At 47.4% G+C, this 14,535-nt stretch overlaps 1 protein-coding gene across 1 annotated transcript; it reads left to right on the plus strand.

Annotated features, from left to right (window-relative positions):
- The first annotated feature begins 11,103 nt into the window (after positions 1-11,103).
- Positions 11,104-14,376, plus strand: hhla1 (HHLA1 neighbor of OC90). The gene is made up of 4 exons (XM_076022237.1): positions 11,104-11,228; positions 11,859-11,979; positions 13,605-13,687; positions 14,118-14,376. The coding sequence occupies exons 1-4, from the start codon at positions 11,183-11,185 to the stop codon at positions 14,159-14,161; spliced, it is 294 nt and encodes a 97-aa protein (XP_075878352.1). The 5' UTR covers positions 11,104-11,182; the 3' UTR covers positions 14,162-14,376.
- The last annotated feature ends 159 nt before the right edge of the window (positions 14,377-14,535 follow it).

Consider the following 14,535-nt stretch of genomic DNA (forward strand, 5'->3'; position numbering starts at 1 on the left):
ATATCCACCAAAGCTTTACTGCTGCAAAAGCTGCACTGCATGGAACGCATGCCACTGTTAGTGTAGAAGCTGTGACCGCAGAGGCCGGAGCCGGCGGATGGAGGCGTGTACCTGCTATGCCATTTTTCTATCTACACTTATTTTTTTATATGAACATGTTTTTCATTATTCTGCATGGTTCCGCATGACGACGCAGCATCATGGAGGAGGGGTTCTGAGGGTGTGTGGGGAGGGGGGGGGGGGAGTGAGTGAACCAAAAGTCTTCTGTTGGTTTGTACCGTGCGTGTGCGTGTGCGTGTGCGTGTACGTGCGAGCGCTTTCACTGTCATTGGTCGCGTCGTCCTGTCGGGTCGGAGGAGGACCTCCTGTTGCATTCTCACCCAGTTGCTGTCCCACTGCTGTCCCAGTAGGTGGCGCCACGCCCCTTCTTCGCATTAGCCGGGCTTCCTGGTGACACCTGCTGCGTTCATGATCACCGTGACCTCAAAAGGCAAAAAGGGAACCTCGTTTTGCAGGAGCAATGAAATCACTGACAACAGGCAACGGCCAATGACAACTCAAGAATCATTTGTAATTCGTCTTCTGGTTTCACCAGTCGAGGGCGCAATGACCGTGATGTCGAGTCGGGGGAGGAGAAGTTCCTCCTTCTTCGGGTCATTTCTTCTGAGTCCGATTCCCGCATTTCCGACGTGTCATGAACGCATCACCTCTCACCACCAGACGGGTTTAGCTAGCGGTTAGCCGCTAGCTAACCTCTGCGTGTCCTCCGCATGGATGTATTATAAGAAGTGTGTACTGGACTGGCAATATGGCGGCGTGCCTATTTTTTTCCAGTGGCCACTCGAGGTATTGCAGGAAAAAAAATCCCATGGGCCCAAAAAGCATTTTTCCCCATAGACCGCAGTACAAAAATAAACGCCTTTAAAACGGCTGAGGCCAGAAAATCACAAGAAGATTTTTTTTTCCAGCGTGACGTCACAACGCTGTACGTGCTGCCGTGTCTCGGCTCGTGAGAAGTGACGTTCTCCAGAATCTTTGTGATTGGCCAAATAGATCAAGTGAGTTACAAAGGCACGATTGAAGTGACACTACTGCACATGCTCAATCAGCCTCAACTTTTTCCGGCGTACGCGCTGGGTGAGCAACTTCGTTGAAATGAATGGGCCGCCATCCTGGAGTCTGGGGCCCAGGTCCTCCGCAGGTCTTTTTTCTCCCTCAATTCCCGGGCCTTCCGGTCGGTGCAGGAGGTTTCAAGCTTCCGTCAAAGCTCTGGAAGACTATTAATATGAACGTTATTGCTGTTATTACTGCTGCAGATATTAAAAGCCATGACGGTCTCGGCGTGTCCGGACCTCCTTTGATGTTTAGCTGCCGTCCTGGTTTTTCTACGTAGAGCAGAAGCTGAAACACTTCAAGTCCTTCACACAGCGACTGTCACCACTTCACAACAAAAACACTTAGAAAATACCAGCAGTCACTGCAGTCACTGTTACTATTGGGCTGAAAACATGGCGACTGTGCTCAAACAGTGTTTACAGCCTTAAATCTGATGGGAGACTTTTACTTTTTACATTCACACAAATCTTTTCGTTCCGGTGGAACCAAACCCGCTTAAGCGATCCGTTCGTTTTTAGCAGCGCCACTTCCTGACTGAACAGCTGGAGTCCTGATGCGTTTAACGTCAATGCAGATGTAAAAGGTTTTCTCTCGGTGCAGAATATTTGCTGGCGAGTGTTTTGCACTTGTATGTCGGTGTGTGAAGGTCTTAGAAGGTCAAAGGTTATTGAAGTGAATTTCTGCTATGATTTTCAGAAGAAAAAAAAAACGATTCTGTATTTTTAATATTTCTCTAGTAACGTATTGTGACGCCTTTTTAAACTGACCACCAATCACATATTACCGCTCCACTATTCTTATGATTCATACGACTCTGCTGCTGCTGCGGTCAGAATCATTAAGGTGAATCTTTTTACTCATGATTCCACCCGGCGGTGCATTTTGAATTTAAAACAACGCTTCACTGTTTTGCTGCAAACTGTGACCAGCTGCCCTCAACCTCAACAGAAATGGCCACTATTGCTGTGTCTCAATTCAGGTTCTGCACCCTTGAGACCGAGTGTCCTCCGTCTGAAGGAAGCGTTCTTAGAGTTCCCAGCCTAGAAGGACGGACCAAACCCCGCCTCCCCGGTCACCACTCGTGACGGTCTAGCCTTCGGCATATTTCCTTGTTTCGTCACAGCCGTTCCCTCCGGCTGGCCAACCCCGGAAGTGACGTTTTTATAGTATCAAGCTAACCATTGGTTAGCCATCTAACGATGCCGTTGGATGATCAAATAAATAAAATCCTACGTTAAAAACTGGATACTTTATGTGAAACTTCAATATTTAGATTTATATGTTGTGTCTTAACCAGTACATGCCGCTAATTTCAGCTGACTTCCAGGATCCCACCATGCGTTGCAGCAGCATGCAAAGCATCATGGGATACACAAGTACGTGAAGGATAGTAGCGGTGCATCCTTGGAATTGGCTAAAACGAGTGAGTATTTCCGAGTACGCATTTTGAGCGTCCTAAGCACCCTCGGGAATTGGGACAAGCCTTCGCGCAGTGCTATGACGCAACTTCCTTTCAAAATGCGCACTTCAAGGATGCAGACCCTGAATTGAGACACAGCATATGTGTTTATATCCTACCCTGCTGCCTCGGCCAATGGCTGAACTCCACAGAGGTTCCAGCTGTCACGTGAACTCATTGAGTCGTTAGTTTTCGCTTTCCAGCCAGCGAGTCAGACGCTGGGCCACATGCAAGAACATTTCCGTGTTCGTGCCATCAACTTTCTTATTCCCTGCAATGGGCTCGGGCAAGTGCGTGTCAGATTCAAGAAAATGGATCCCGCTTGTGCGTAAGTGAATCTGCATCTGAATTGCAAATCTGCACAACAATCCCAGTCTGACTGAAGTGGTTTTGATTTGAAAATGGTGCCAAAATGCCATCCAGCCACAGCCAGTCAGGCATGAGGCTTCTGGGTTCACCTTTCTTGTACCTCCTTATCTGCAAAGTCAAATTAACATGCGATTCAATGCACTTCAATTCAGTCTTTGTCATTCTGAGGATATAAGAATGAAATCTCATTTAAAGCATTCACACACTGCGTTGCAAATGATTTAATAAAGTGCAAAATAACCGCCGTACGTGTATAATTAGCTCAACGTTCACAATATAACACAAAAGCACAAGCAAAGTCGTGGTCGGTGAGCACAACAGTACAAACCACTGACAGGTGAATCAGTTCCTATTAGTGCTTCTTGCATGAGGCTCAATGTTTGTATCTTCTGGGTCACTTGATGGTGCAGTTCTACAGTTTGGCCACTAGGCGTGGTCATACTTACTATTGGGACCAAAAAGTTCCTGCCCACTTTATCACAAGCAGGTGTTGATACGCACACAGATGTCACAACGTCACATGCCACATAGGCAGTCAGACAGCAGGGGGCAGTGTTGGTCACGTCTCCACCCCACGCTTATGCACACTTAAAAACAAACAAACACTTGTTTTCTTTTCTTTTGAAGGAATTTGAGGGTTTTGTTTCTTCAGAACTTAAACTCCTTCCTGTTCCTCGCGGACCTCCTACAAATATTTTTTACTGACATGGCGAGTTACTGTTAAAACCCAGATTTGAAATCGATGTGAGGCGTTAAAAACGCTGAAATTGTCTTCCAATCAGGCTGTTTGACCTGATTGCTTTGGTTTGATGTCATCAGTTGAGTCGTTGCCCGCTGGTCCTGAACTGTGCTATCCACCTCGGTTTTAGATGAAGTCTTGGCTTGTGCAGCTCGACGTTAACAACAAGAAGTGAGTTTGAGTGGTGTGACCCAAACACAAAAAGATGGCTTTGTGCCCCTATATCAACTCCATCAACAATTAAAAACAGAAACTAAGCCAACCCTTCAGATTTAAAAGCAAAATAAAATCGTACTCGTATTAATTTACCCAACAGATGTTAATATGAAGGGGTGGAGGCTTTACTGAGTGCATCCACCAGGGAGTTAAGGGGGTTCAGAGGCTCAGAGGATCCATCGTGCTGAACTGGTTTTGTAGCAAACTCCAGGCAAACGCAGGAAGTGGCCGTCTGAATGTAACAAGCAGCCCAAACACATTTCCACGCTGCGTTGCAGCCGTCCCATCCGTTCTGTCAGGTTTGTTGACGCTCGTCCTCCGACGGTCTTCTGGTGTGTCTGTGGCGTCCGAAAGAGAAGGAGCACTTTACTGTGTGGCGGCGAGGGCGATGTTGCTGGCCGTGATTGTTCTATTTGGTTGTTTTCACTGTAATGATGCACTGATCCACACATCCCCCCCCAAAATTCTTTTTTTACATTTACAAACATTTCAATTGCTAATGAGTTATTTGTGCCTTGGCTTTTCCTCTAATATGATTCTTCTTCTCCTTCTTCTTCTTCTTCTTCTTTTTTTTTTAAAAGACAATTTTCCTGGTCATGCTTCTCTGACTACAGCTCTTAAAACTCGGAACAAAGCTGTCGGTGATATTCTGCTGGGAGAAAAACGGCGTCCACACTGATTTAAAAAAAAGAAAAGAAAAAGAAAATAGTTTCCAAACTTTGAGATCCGTGCATGCGAGCTGTGTTCCCTACCTAAGCTAAGCTAAGGTAAGCTAAGATAAGCCAAGCCATACATTTCTTCTGATCCTACAACAACACCAGTTATGCTAAAATGTAGCCTTGCTAAGAATGTTTAGCTGTCCTCACGCAGGAAGCCACATATCCAGAGCAGCCTCTTATATAAATGCTGCCAAGTTAGCATGAATTGTTAGCTAGCTTCAGTTACTCTTCTTTGCTAGCAGTGAAACGTTGTTAGCCACGACAACAGTAGTTAGCTTAAGTAACAAAGTAACGATTAAAGGTTATTGAATAAAGTTTCTGAGATGTTTTAGCTCCTTCTAACCTTTACTTGGTGGGGGTGTCTTTGGCTATTACTCACCGGAGATGCTAACAAACCTTGGCATCTACCGTTATTTATTCAAAGAGGATTTGATTCCTACATATTATCTGCTTATTTTATAAATGAATTAGTTTTTTACTATCAGTCTAAGAAATTATTAAACAATATAATCCTATTTTTAAAAAAGAAACCTACCACTGGGTGGCTAGGTGTTGTATGAAGTTTGAATATTACCGACAGCTTTGTGAGCCGAGAGCAGCTGCTGGTTTCTGTGCTCTTCGGTTTTATCTGGACGACTCGACACTAGTGGCCTTCAGTGCTGTGCATCATTTTCGTCATTGAAACAAAAACGAAAAACTCAAACGAGTTTCCATTTGTACTCTGTATGAACTCACTTTTAAATATCTTGTTTTGATGATATAATATGCAAATGCATTCCTACTTGAGTTTTTTTTTTTTTTGTCTTTTTAATCGCGCCAGTTATCAATAAAGTATTGAACTGAAAGCCTGTGTGTGTCTTGATGGGACCCCAGAGTGGACAAACTGAAGATGCCAAAGGTTTTCTTTTTTTCTATAGGCTACCATAAGGCACCGCCAGAATTGAGTGTAAAGTAGCTCAGAATATGTTTCACATGAAGCTGCCAATGAAGTTATTAACCTGCTCTGTCTAAAATCAAACATGGTCCCTAAGGGCAGCAAACAGAGTAAGCAACGGTGCTCATCAACTTGCTTGAGTGATTGATTGACATCCGGGAGGGGGTGACGCATTCCTGCTGACCTCATTTCCTGTCTCTTTACCAATGGATAGGATTACAGGACCGGGTGGGATTTCAGAATTTCCAAAATTTCCGACGTGTCGTGAACGAAGCACGGCTCCTCTCGCCGCTGATCTCTCAGCAGAGAAACAATTCACTCAGATTTGATCGTCTTACGTGTGGCCTCACGCCGCGACCTGATTGGTTGAGTTAAATAAAGTGAATCTGCACACAAAACTTTCCCTTTTCAGAGGAAGCCTTGGCTCCTCCCCCATCACTGATCTTCCCCACGGCTCCAGTGTCCCTCCCACGCTGCAAAAAATATCTCTTTCAGTCTGCTCATTGGCTGAGAGAGCGACAGCACGCATCCTCTGTCGTTTATGGCATCTTTGTATCTGTCAACATTGAACCTCAACAGCTTCAAATTAGAATCTGAGCTACATCCCATCAAAGACTCTCACTTACCATAGACTTTATGTCTCAATGCAGATTTTGTGAAGTTCAGCTTGCTGATACTTCTTGCAGTGCACACACACACACACACACACACACACACACACACACACACACACTGGTCTGGATGCTGCAGACGACCCTCAGCGGCACTCAGGCAGCAGGTGAGTCTTGTCGCTGGGCAGATTAAAAAATTTAAAGGACTTGGTTACAGGATTTGCTTTGGAGTTTCTGGCCAACTGTTTTTCACTTAGTCGACAACTGAAACTTAGTTTAAAAAATATATATATTCACATGAATTCCTGCATTTATCAGCACAGTTTTTTGTCTTTGCTGAAGTCTGACCTTCAGCTGTAGCTCCAGGTTGAAACTGAAACAATTAACCTGTCAGCTTCTGTCTAAATGTCTGTCAGTGAAGCGGCTGGTCCAGCAGGGGGAAGCACTGAGTCCGCCGGCCATCTGTTTGTGGTTGCAGCAAAGTCATGGCCACCACCCATTGTTCACGCCTCCTCCTCTTCGTGCTCCTCCTCCTCCTCGCCGGCGTGAGCGTCTCCTCGGCTTCTCCGCTCGGCCACGGTGGCAACGGTAGGTTTGTTCCCCGGCACCTCCCGTTTGACACTGGCTCCTGCGCAGCCTCGCCTCCAACTGTCCGTCAAGTCCGTCATGGATTTTAGCAGCTGCAGAAAGTTTGGGACGATCGCTGGCCGTTGTTCAATTGATACGCATTAGTGACATGAACACGTTCAAATGCCAGAGTCAAGGAGAAAATTATTTTTTATTGACTCTTGAGAATACATTATCATGCATCCATCATCCATTATTGATTGCCCATCATTCATTCACCATCATCCATCCATCATTCACCATCATCCATCCATCATTCACCATCATCCATCCATCAATCCGTCCATCAATCCGTCCATCATCGTCATTGACCATCTAATCATCGTCCATTATTCATGACAGGAAGTTGATCAAAGAGGAAGTTGGCAGCAGGTAGCAAGTTGACATTAGGCAGGAAGTTGATCAGGCAGGAAGTGAAACCAGGTCTCAGCCTGTCAGCGCGACTGAAAAAGAAAAGAGAGGAAAATCCGGTTTGGAATCGTAATCAAGTGAGCAACTTGCGTCTGTTACCTCGTGTCTGAATAATTACCTGTGGTTCATCATCAAGCACTGTTGATTTTTCTATCCAGCGGCATTCAGAGACGGCCGGCAGGACGGCAGACTGAATTCCACAGGTAAGCTTGGTGCACTGCTCTCTGATTGGTCACTTTGCTGCATTCATTTATTTTCTCAAGGTGAGAAAAGAGCAGGCCTGCTTCCTGGAACTGATGTTCCTGCCGATGTCCAGTCTGCCGCTGAGTCTGTGTCTCTTCTCCACCAGTAAAGTTCCACCTGCTGCCGTCACACACACTCACACACACTCACACACACACACACAGACACACACACACACAAACACACACACACATTAAATTCCAACACTTTCTGGTTGATGATGAATCAGCGGCTCATGTGACGGATGTTCTCTCCGTCCTGACAGGGCCAATAAAACTGCCACCTTTTCTTTTTGAATGTCCACCTCCACATGATCTATAAGACTCCGCCCTCATGTTGGTCTAATGAGCGCCACCTGGGGAGCGATTCCTGCCGGTGGTTCTGTGACTTATTTCCCTCCGGCAGCCGCTCTGCTGACGCTGCTGATTGCAGACGAGAAGCAGCTTCTCATCGTGTGACTCCTCCTTCCTCCAGAGCCGCCGGCGGAGCACATCGACCTCACTGGCCTCGTCAATACGTTGATAAATACGAGCCAATCAGGTAGGTTTATCAGAATACCGGTCGAACCCTCGGCCGTAAATCCTTCAAACACGTCATAACTAAGGCGCCGCGAACATCTGCTGAGGTCAGAGTTCAGCGGCGGTGACTTCAGCAGGAGCGAAAAACCATCGATGTTTAGTCGGCGCAACGATCAATTGATGAATCTGAGTTAAAATCAGTTAAAAGATCTCCGATTAACTCTGAACCAACCGACTGTGTGTGTGTGTGTGTGTGTGTGTGTATGTGTGTGTGTGTGTGTGTGTGTGTGTGCGGGCGGCCGGCCGGCGTGCGTGTGTGTCTTTCAGGCTCACGGCAGCTCTTTTCACTGCTCAGTGTCGCCTCCTACAGCTCATTGGCTCTGCACCGACTCACCCTGCTGGTCTACAACAGTAACTCCACCTTCTGCACTGAGCGCAATCAATTGTACATTTAGATGTGTTTGCAGCGACATGTTGCGGCGATGGTCTGTGACCGCACATCTGTGGAATTCCGATGTGTGTGTGTGTGTGTGTGTGTGTGTGTGTGTGTGTGTGTGTGTGTGTGTGTGTGTGTGTGTGTGTGTGTGTGCGTGCGTGCGCAGTCTCCGGCATCAGCAGCGTGGACACACACGCCCTCAGGAGGAGGCTCTGCTACTGTGTCAGCAATACGACCAACGACCTGACAGGTGAGACCAAGCGAGAGTCATGTGACCAGCAGCTCTCCTCTCGGTAGGAAGTGGCTCATTTCCTCTGCCCGTCTGCCTCAGACTTTGCTGCCGTCCTGCTGGACGTGATGGGGAACTCCACCTCGTACCTGCACGAGCTCTTCAAGTCAGCGTCCATCCTGTCAGGTGTGTGGGGGTGGGGTCTGCCGTAGGAGGGTCGTGGGGGGTGTAGTCCAATGACGTTTTGTCTCTGCTGCTTCCCAGTGAGTCAGAGGAACAACTCGGACTGCATCTACATCTGTGTGATGGCGGGAAAGAGAGGTCAGCAGGTCAAAGTGTGTGTGTGTGTGTGTGTGTGTGTGTGTGTGTGTGTGTGTGTGTGTGTGTGTGTGTGTGTCTGTACGTGTGACTAAAGGCGATATCCACAACCAGCTCCTCAGATGCTCAAACATTTTCTTGTGGTTGCCGGTACAAATCTCCTTTCAAACTTTGGTTTCTAAAAATCCAGAAGAGAACAACTCAGGTGTTGGTGGCTGGACTGTAAATCAAGAGGTTGTGTACAGCAAATTTAGCCTTATAGAATAAACTCTCTGCAAGTTTATTTCCACAACATTTTAGTGCACACGCAAGACCATCAAATACACTCCAGAGCAGGGGTATCCAAACTTTTTTCAATGGGAGCCAAAACAGATAATGGCGGCGGTGGCGGCGGTGGCGGCGGTGGCGGCGGCCAGCGGTGGAGATGGCGAAGATTGCGCTCAGGTCCTGCTGAGATTGCATCGTCGAGTCCAGCGGTGGAGATTGAGGAGATTGTGTCTGGTTTTTCAGCTGCGGGCCACTTAAAATCAGTCGGCGGGCCGCATTTGGCCCGCGGGCCGGACTTTGGGCATGCCTGCTCCCGAGCAGAGTTAAAGTAACTCTTGTTCGGGAAGGCCCTATTTGGGAGTTACTGTTTAAAACACTAGTCAGAAGTTAAAAATGATTTCTCGTGGGAGTTGCAATACTACTAAAATATAACTCCCACCTTAAGTTGATTTTAGAGTGAACTCTTTCATCGTGTTAAGAGACGTGTTAAGAGACGACACTAAAACAATTCTTATGTGTTTTGTTTCACATTGAGTTTAATTCTTTTTTTTTTTTTAAATGAAAAACAGTTCTGATGGAAATAACTTGAAAAAAAATATTGATTACTCATCTTCTATTCAAAAGTACAGCATTAAAAGTGAATCAATTTACACATACATTTAATTCACTCCACAAACGTAACTTCTTTGTCAGTAATTTATTAACAGGCGGTAGACTCGTAACTTGTAATTCATTTATATAAACATAAAAGCAAGGATGAATACAGTCACAGGTTCATGGGTTCAACTCTTCAGTCACTGTTTTTTTTTTTTTTTTTTTTTTTTTTTAAGTCTGACAGCCAGAATATGAAGAGAAATATACCAGGAGAAGATGGCGCTGTTGAATCATTCCTGACAGGAAGTTGTCAGAGAGATCTGAACCTCTGTCGGCTGTTTCCTCCAGGTGAGGAGGAGTCCCGGCTGTGGCGTCTCCTCTCCGGTGCTCCGCTCTTCAACCAGACCATCGTCGAAGGGCCGCACACAGGTTCGCATTCATATCAGCAGAGGGCGCTGTCGTTCTTAGTCATGCTCTTACAGCGCTGTCTGTGTCACAGAGGGAAACGGCTCCTCCGTCAGGACACCGCCCGGTGAGTCAGAGGGATGTTCGGTAATCTGCTGCCACCTGCTGGACACCTGAGAGAGTTTTCATTTTTGTCTTCATAGAGGAGCAGCTTCCATTCAGCAGCAGAGTCCTCTCCACGGCACACGGTCAGTCCAGCAGGGGGCGCCAGGCTCTGTCTCTCAAAATATGAGAAGGTTGGGATTGTTATTAAATGAACACAACAGGGCGACACGGTGGCGCAGTGGTTAGCGCTGCTGCCTCACAGCAAGAAGGCCCTTATCCAAAGCCCTTTAGTCAATCTTGGTCTAACTTCATGAATGGCAGAAAATACGTTGATGAACTAAACTCTCCATTGGGTCATTTCACAAAACACATGGTTTTCATTTTACAGTTCTTTAAAGACCGGACAGCAAATCCCAACCCCTTTAAAATACAGAGCCTGTAATGTACTCGGCATGACTGTCCCTTCATTCATGCGTCGCACCCGCATTGACATCATTGGATTCCTCACAACCTAAACTGAAACACGATTTCTATCTGGTTGGTTTTGACCCAGTAGTGTCCATGATGTCAATGATCCATCCCTGCTTTCAGCCTCACCTGTGGATGAGGAGCCACCAGGACCCGTTACTGCTGTCCGCCCCCTAGTGGTGGCTCTGCCAGCTGCAACCGCGGCGGCACACACGCCTCCCACACCTCGGAGTCAGGAGACAACAGCTGGAGCCACGCGCCTGCAGCTGCGTCCTGCAGCTGCTACAGCGCCCCCAGTAGGCGACAGGTTGAGCGCCGGAGCTTCTGACGGGGTCCGGACCAGGACAGAGACCTTGCAGACTGCCACCGTCCCGGCGTTCCGTCTCACAGCCGTCTCCATGGCGACAAGGAGCGCAATCCCCACGAGGCCCGTGGAGACGCCAGGTAGTGCAGTGAAGCTCTGGGATTTTCACAGGAGAGCCACTAGATGGCAGTAAGACCTCAGCACAGCGCCACACAGGCTGGAGTCTACCCCGCTGTCTTCTGCCTAGCAACAAGCTAGAGGCCTGAGTTTCTCTCTCTCTCTCTCCCTCTCTCTCTCTCTCTCTCTCTCTCTCTCTCTCTCTCTCTCTCTCTCTCTCTCTCTTTCCCACATGCACACACAAAGGCTTCAGAGAAGTGAGAAAAAAAAGTAGAATGAATAAAACAGTAAATTTAAAATATCAAACAACTTATGTACACTAGCAGTTGAGGGCTCTGTTCTGGATGAGTGCAATATGAGAAAAGGACTGAGCTCCATCAGTCTCCTTGAAATTCCACATCAAAACTTGTATTTTCGTGGTGAGTGATGAAGACAGAATAATTCTGAAGGTCATGATAACTATGGCTACACCACAGGGACAAACCACAGGTCTCCATCCACCCTCACACTGTAACTTTCCCCGGTTCAGCTTAAAACTGCCTGGTAACAGCGTTCAAATTGAACCAGTGATGGTGAAATGTTCGTGACTTGTTTTTTTTCAGACTTTTTTTTGTCGGAGCTGCTTGGCGACTGACGTCACTGTCTGTCGACAGGTTGTCCCCGACGCGTGGCGACGGTCGACGCTCACCAGCTGCAGTCCTGCGTCCTGGAGCTCTGCAGGTTCTTCTCACAGTGTCTCTGCAGGGCGTCGGCACACAAAACACACACAAAGAGGTTTGTGAGTCCAGAGCGCCTCCTGGAGGCAGGGAGGTGTGTCCTCTGGAGGCAGGGAGGTGTGTCCTCTGGAGCATCAAACTTGATGTCCAAGATTCGCTTGTTGCGTATTCACTGCGAATGAACTGTTTTCTGACACAAAGGCAGTGTCTCAGTTCAGGTTCTGCGTCCTTGAAGTACGCATTTTGAAAGGAAGTTGCGTCATAGCACTGCGCGAAGGCTTGTCCCAATTCCCGAGGGTGCTTAGGACGCTCAAAATGCGCACTCGGAAATACGCACTAGTTTTAGCCGATTCCAAGGATGCACCACTACTATCCTTTGCGTACTTATGTATCCCATGATGCTTTGCGTGCTGCTGCAAAGCATCGTAGGATACTGGGAAGTCAGCTGAAATTAGCGGCATGTACTGGTTAAGACACAACATATGAATTTAAATATTGAAGTTTCATATAAAGTATCCAGTTTTTAACGTAGGATTTTACTTATTTGATCATCCAACGGCATCGTTAGATGGCTAACCAATGGTTAGCTTGATACTATAAAAACGTCACTTCCGGGGTTGGCCAGCAGGAGGGAACGGCGGTGACGAAACGAGGAAATACGCCGAAGGCTAGACCGTCCCGAGTGGTGACCGGGGAGGCGGGTTTGGTCCGTCCTTCTAGGCTGGGAACTCTAAGAACGCTTCCTTCAGACGGAGGGCACTCGGTCTGAAGGGTGCAGAACCTGAATTGAGACATAGCACCTGTCTCAATTCAGGGTCTGCATCCTTTGAACCCTGCCTTTGAAGGCCAGTTACTGTACGTCAGCTGAAATGGCAGCATCTACTGGCAAAGACACAACCTATTAATTTAAGTATTCAAATTTCACATAAAATATTAAGTTTTTACCGTAGGGTTTTTACTTACGTACACCATATATGTTCAACCAAAACCCCTAAATTCAGTTAAAATATGTGACTGTTAATGCTGAGTAATGGTTAGCTTGATGTCACTTCCGGGGTTGGCCAGCAGTAGGGAATGGTGGTGAAGCATCGGCAAAGGTTAGACCGTCTGATTTGGCTACAGGAGAGGCGGGTTTGGGTTCGTCCTCCATCGACCGAGTCCTCCGAAGGACCCGCCGGCCGACGGAGGACCCAGCCGATGAAGGATGCAGACCTTGAATTGAGACACAGCCATGGAATTCAGATAAAGTCCTTTACCGATTTACAGAGGGTGGGACCTGGAGTGGGCGGGGCTATATCAGCAGTCGTTCATTCCTAGCAAACAATGATTGGGATGCTGTTTCAGTTATTCTCCTTTTAGAACTGAACACTCAGCGTTTTACCAATTTCATGGGAGTCTGTCGTTTGATAGTGAGCTCAGCTAGCTCAACCAGCTCAGCGAGCACAGGTAGCTCAACCAGCTCAGCTAGCTCAGCCAGCTCAGCTAGCTCAACCAGCTCAGCTAGCACGGGTAGCTCAACCAGCTCAGCCAGCTCAGCTAGCTCAACCAGCTCAGCTAGCACCTGTAGCTCAGCCAGCTCAGCTAGTTCAGCCAGCTCAGCTAGCACGGGTAGCTCAGCCAGCTCAGCTTCAGCATCACGCGTGTGCCTGTTTGAAGTGTGCGGTGTGTGTTTTTGTGCTGCAGGTACTGCAGTGACAGTCACATGTGGTACAAGAAGCTCCGCGCCGAGGTGTGTCGCCGGGTGCAGAGAGTCTCCTCCTCCAGAAGTGAGTGGACTGCAGGGCGGCGCCACCACTGATCAGTGGTGACAGGAAAAGCCTTTCTGAAGCCTAAATTATCGTGAAGTCATTTGCTCAGCAACTGCTGAGAACAGATTCAATTCTTCTTCCCTGAATTCTACAGAAAATTATCAGCTCAAGACTTTCCATAAGTCAAACATGCTTTCGACATTCCACACTCCACCACAGGGGGCTCCCCACTGTTTCCTCTCCTACATCTGCTCCGTCCTTTCTGTCTGATCTATTCAAGTGATGCACAGTGGTGTCAAACACCTGCGAAGTGCATTAAAGTTGACAAATGTCTGAGGAGATCCAGCCACACTACTGCCGGTCTTTGGGGGCTACTGCGTGGTGATGCCAGAGTGCCGGTGTCGGGATCAGTGGTGTGTTGAAGAATGTCACTCTTCCTCCCCCGCAGGCCTGAAGCAGCGCTGCCTGGTCAAGATGTGCGACAAGCTGTGAGCCGGAGACAAAGGGTCGTTCTTTGTGACAGGAAGTGGCTGAAAGTCGATCTGGTCACGTGACTTTTTACTTTCATTGATGTTAAAGACTAGTAATTATCCCAGTGCTGCCAGGTAATCAAACAGAGGAGACTGACCCCCGCAAGAACTAACAAACACAAGACCTAAAACTGGTTTTAAAGTGTAGTTTAATAATAAAGGTATTGTGTACAATTTGTAGTTGCTCTTGTGTTTTGTCTTGTGTGTGTGTTCGTGTGTGTGTGTGTGTGTGTGTGTGTGTGTGTGTGTGTGTGTGTGTGTGTGTGTGATAGAGAGAGAGAACTAGTTTCTGTAAGTATCACTCCGCTGAGACCCCCAGCACCCCATCCCATCATG

The sequence above is a fragment of the Nelusetta ayraudi genome, unplaced genomic scaffold (assembly GCF_046127955.1).
Source record: "Nelusetta ayraudi isolate G7.1 ecotype Tasmania unplaced genomic scaffold, CSIRO-AGI_Nayr_v1 ptg000011l, whole genome shotgun sequence".
Classification (NCBI taxonomy): Eukaryota; Metazoa; Chordata; class Actinopteri; order Tetraodontiformes; family Monacanthidae; genus Nelusetta; species Nelusetta ayraudi.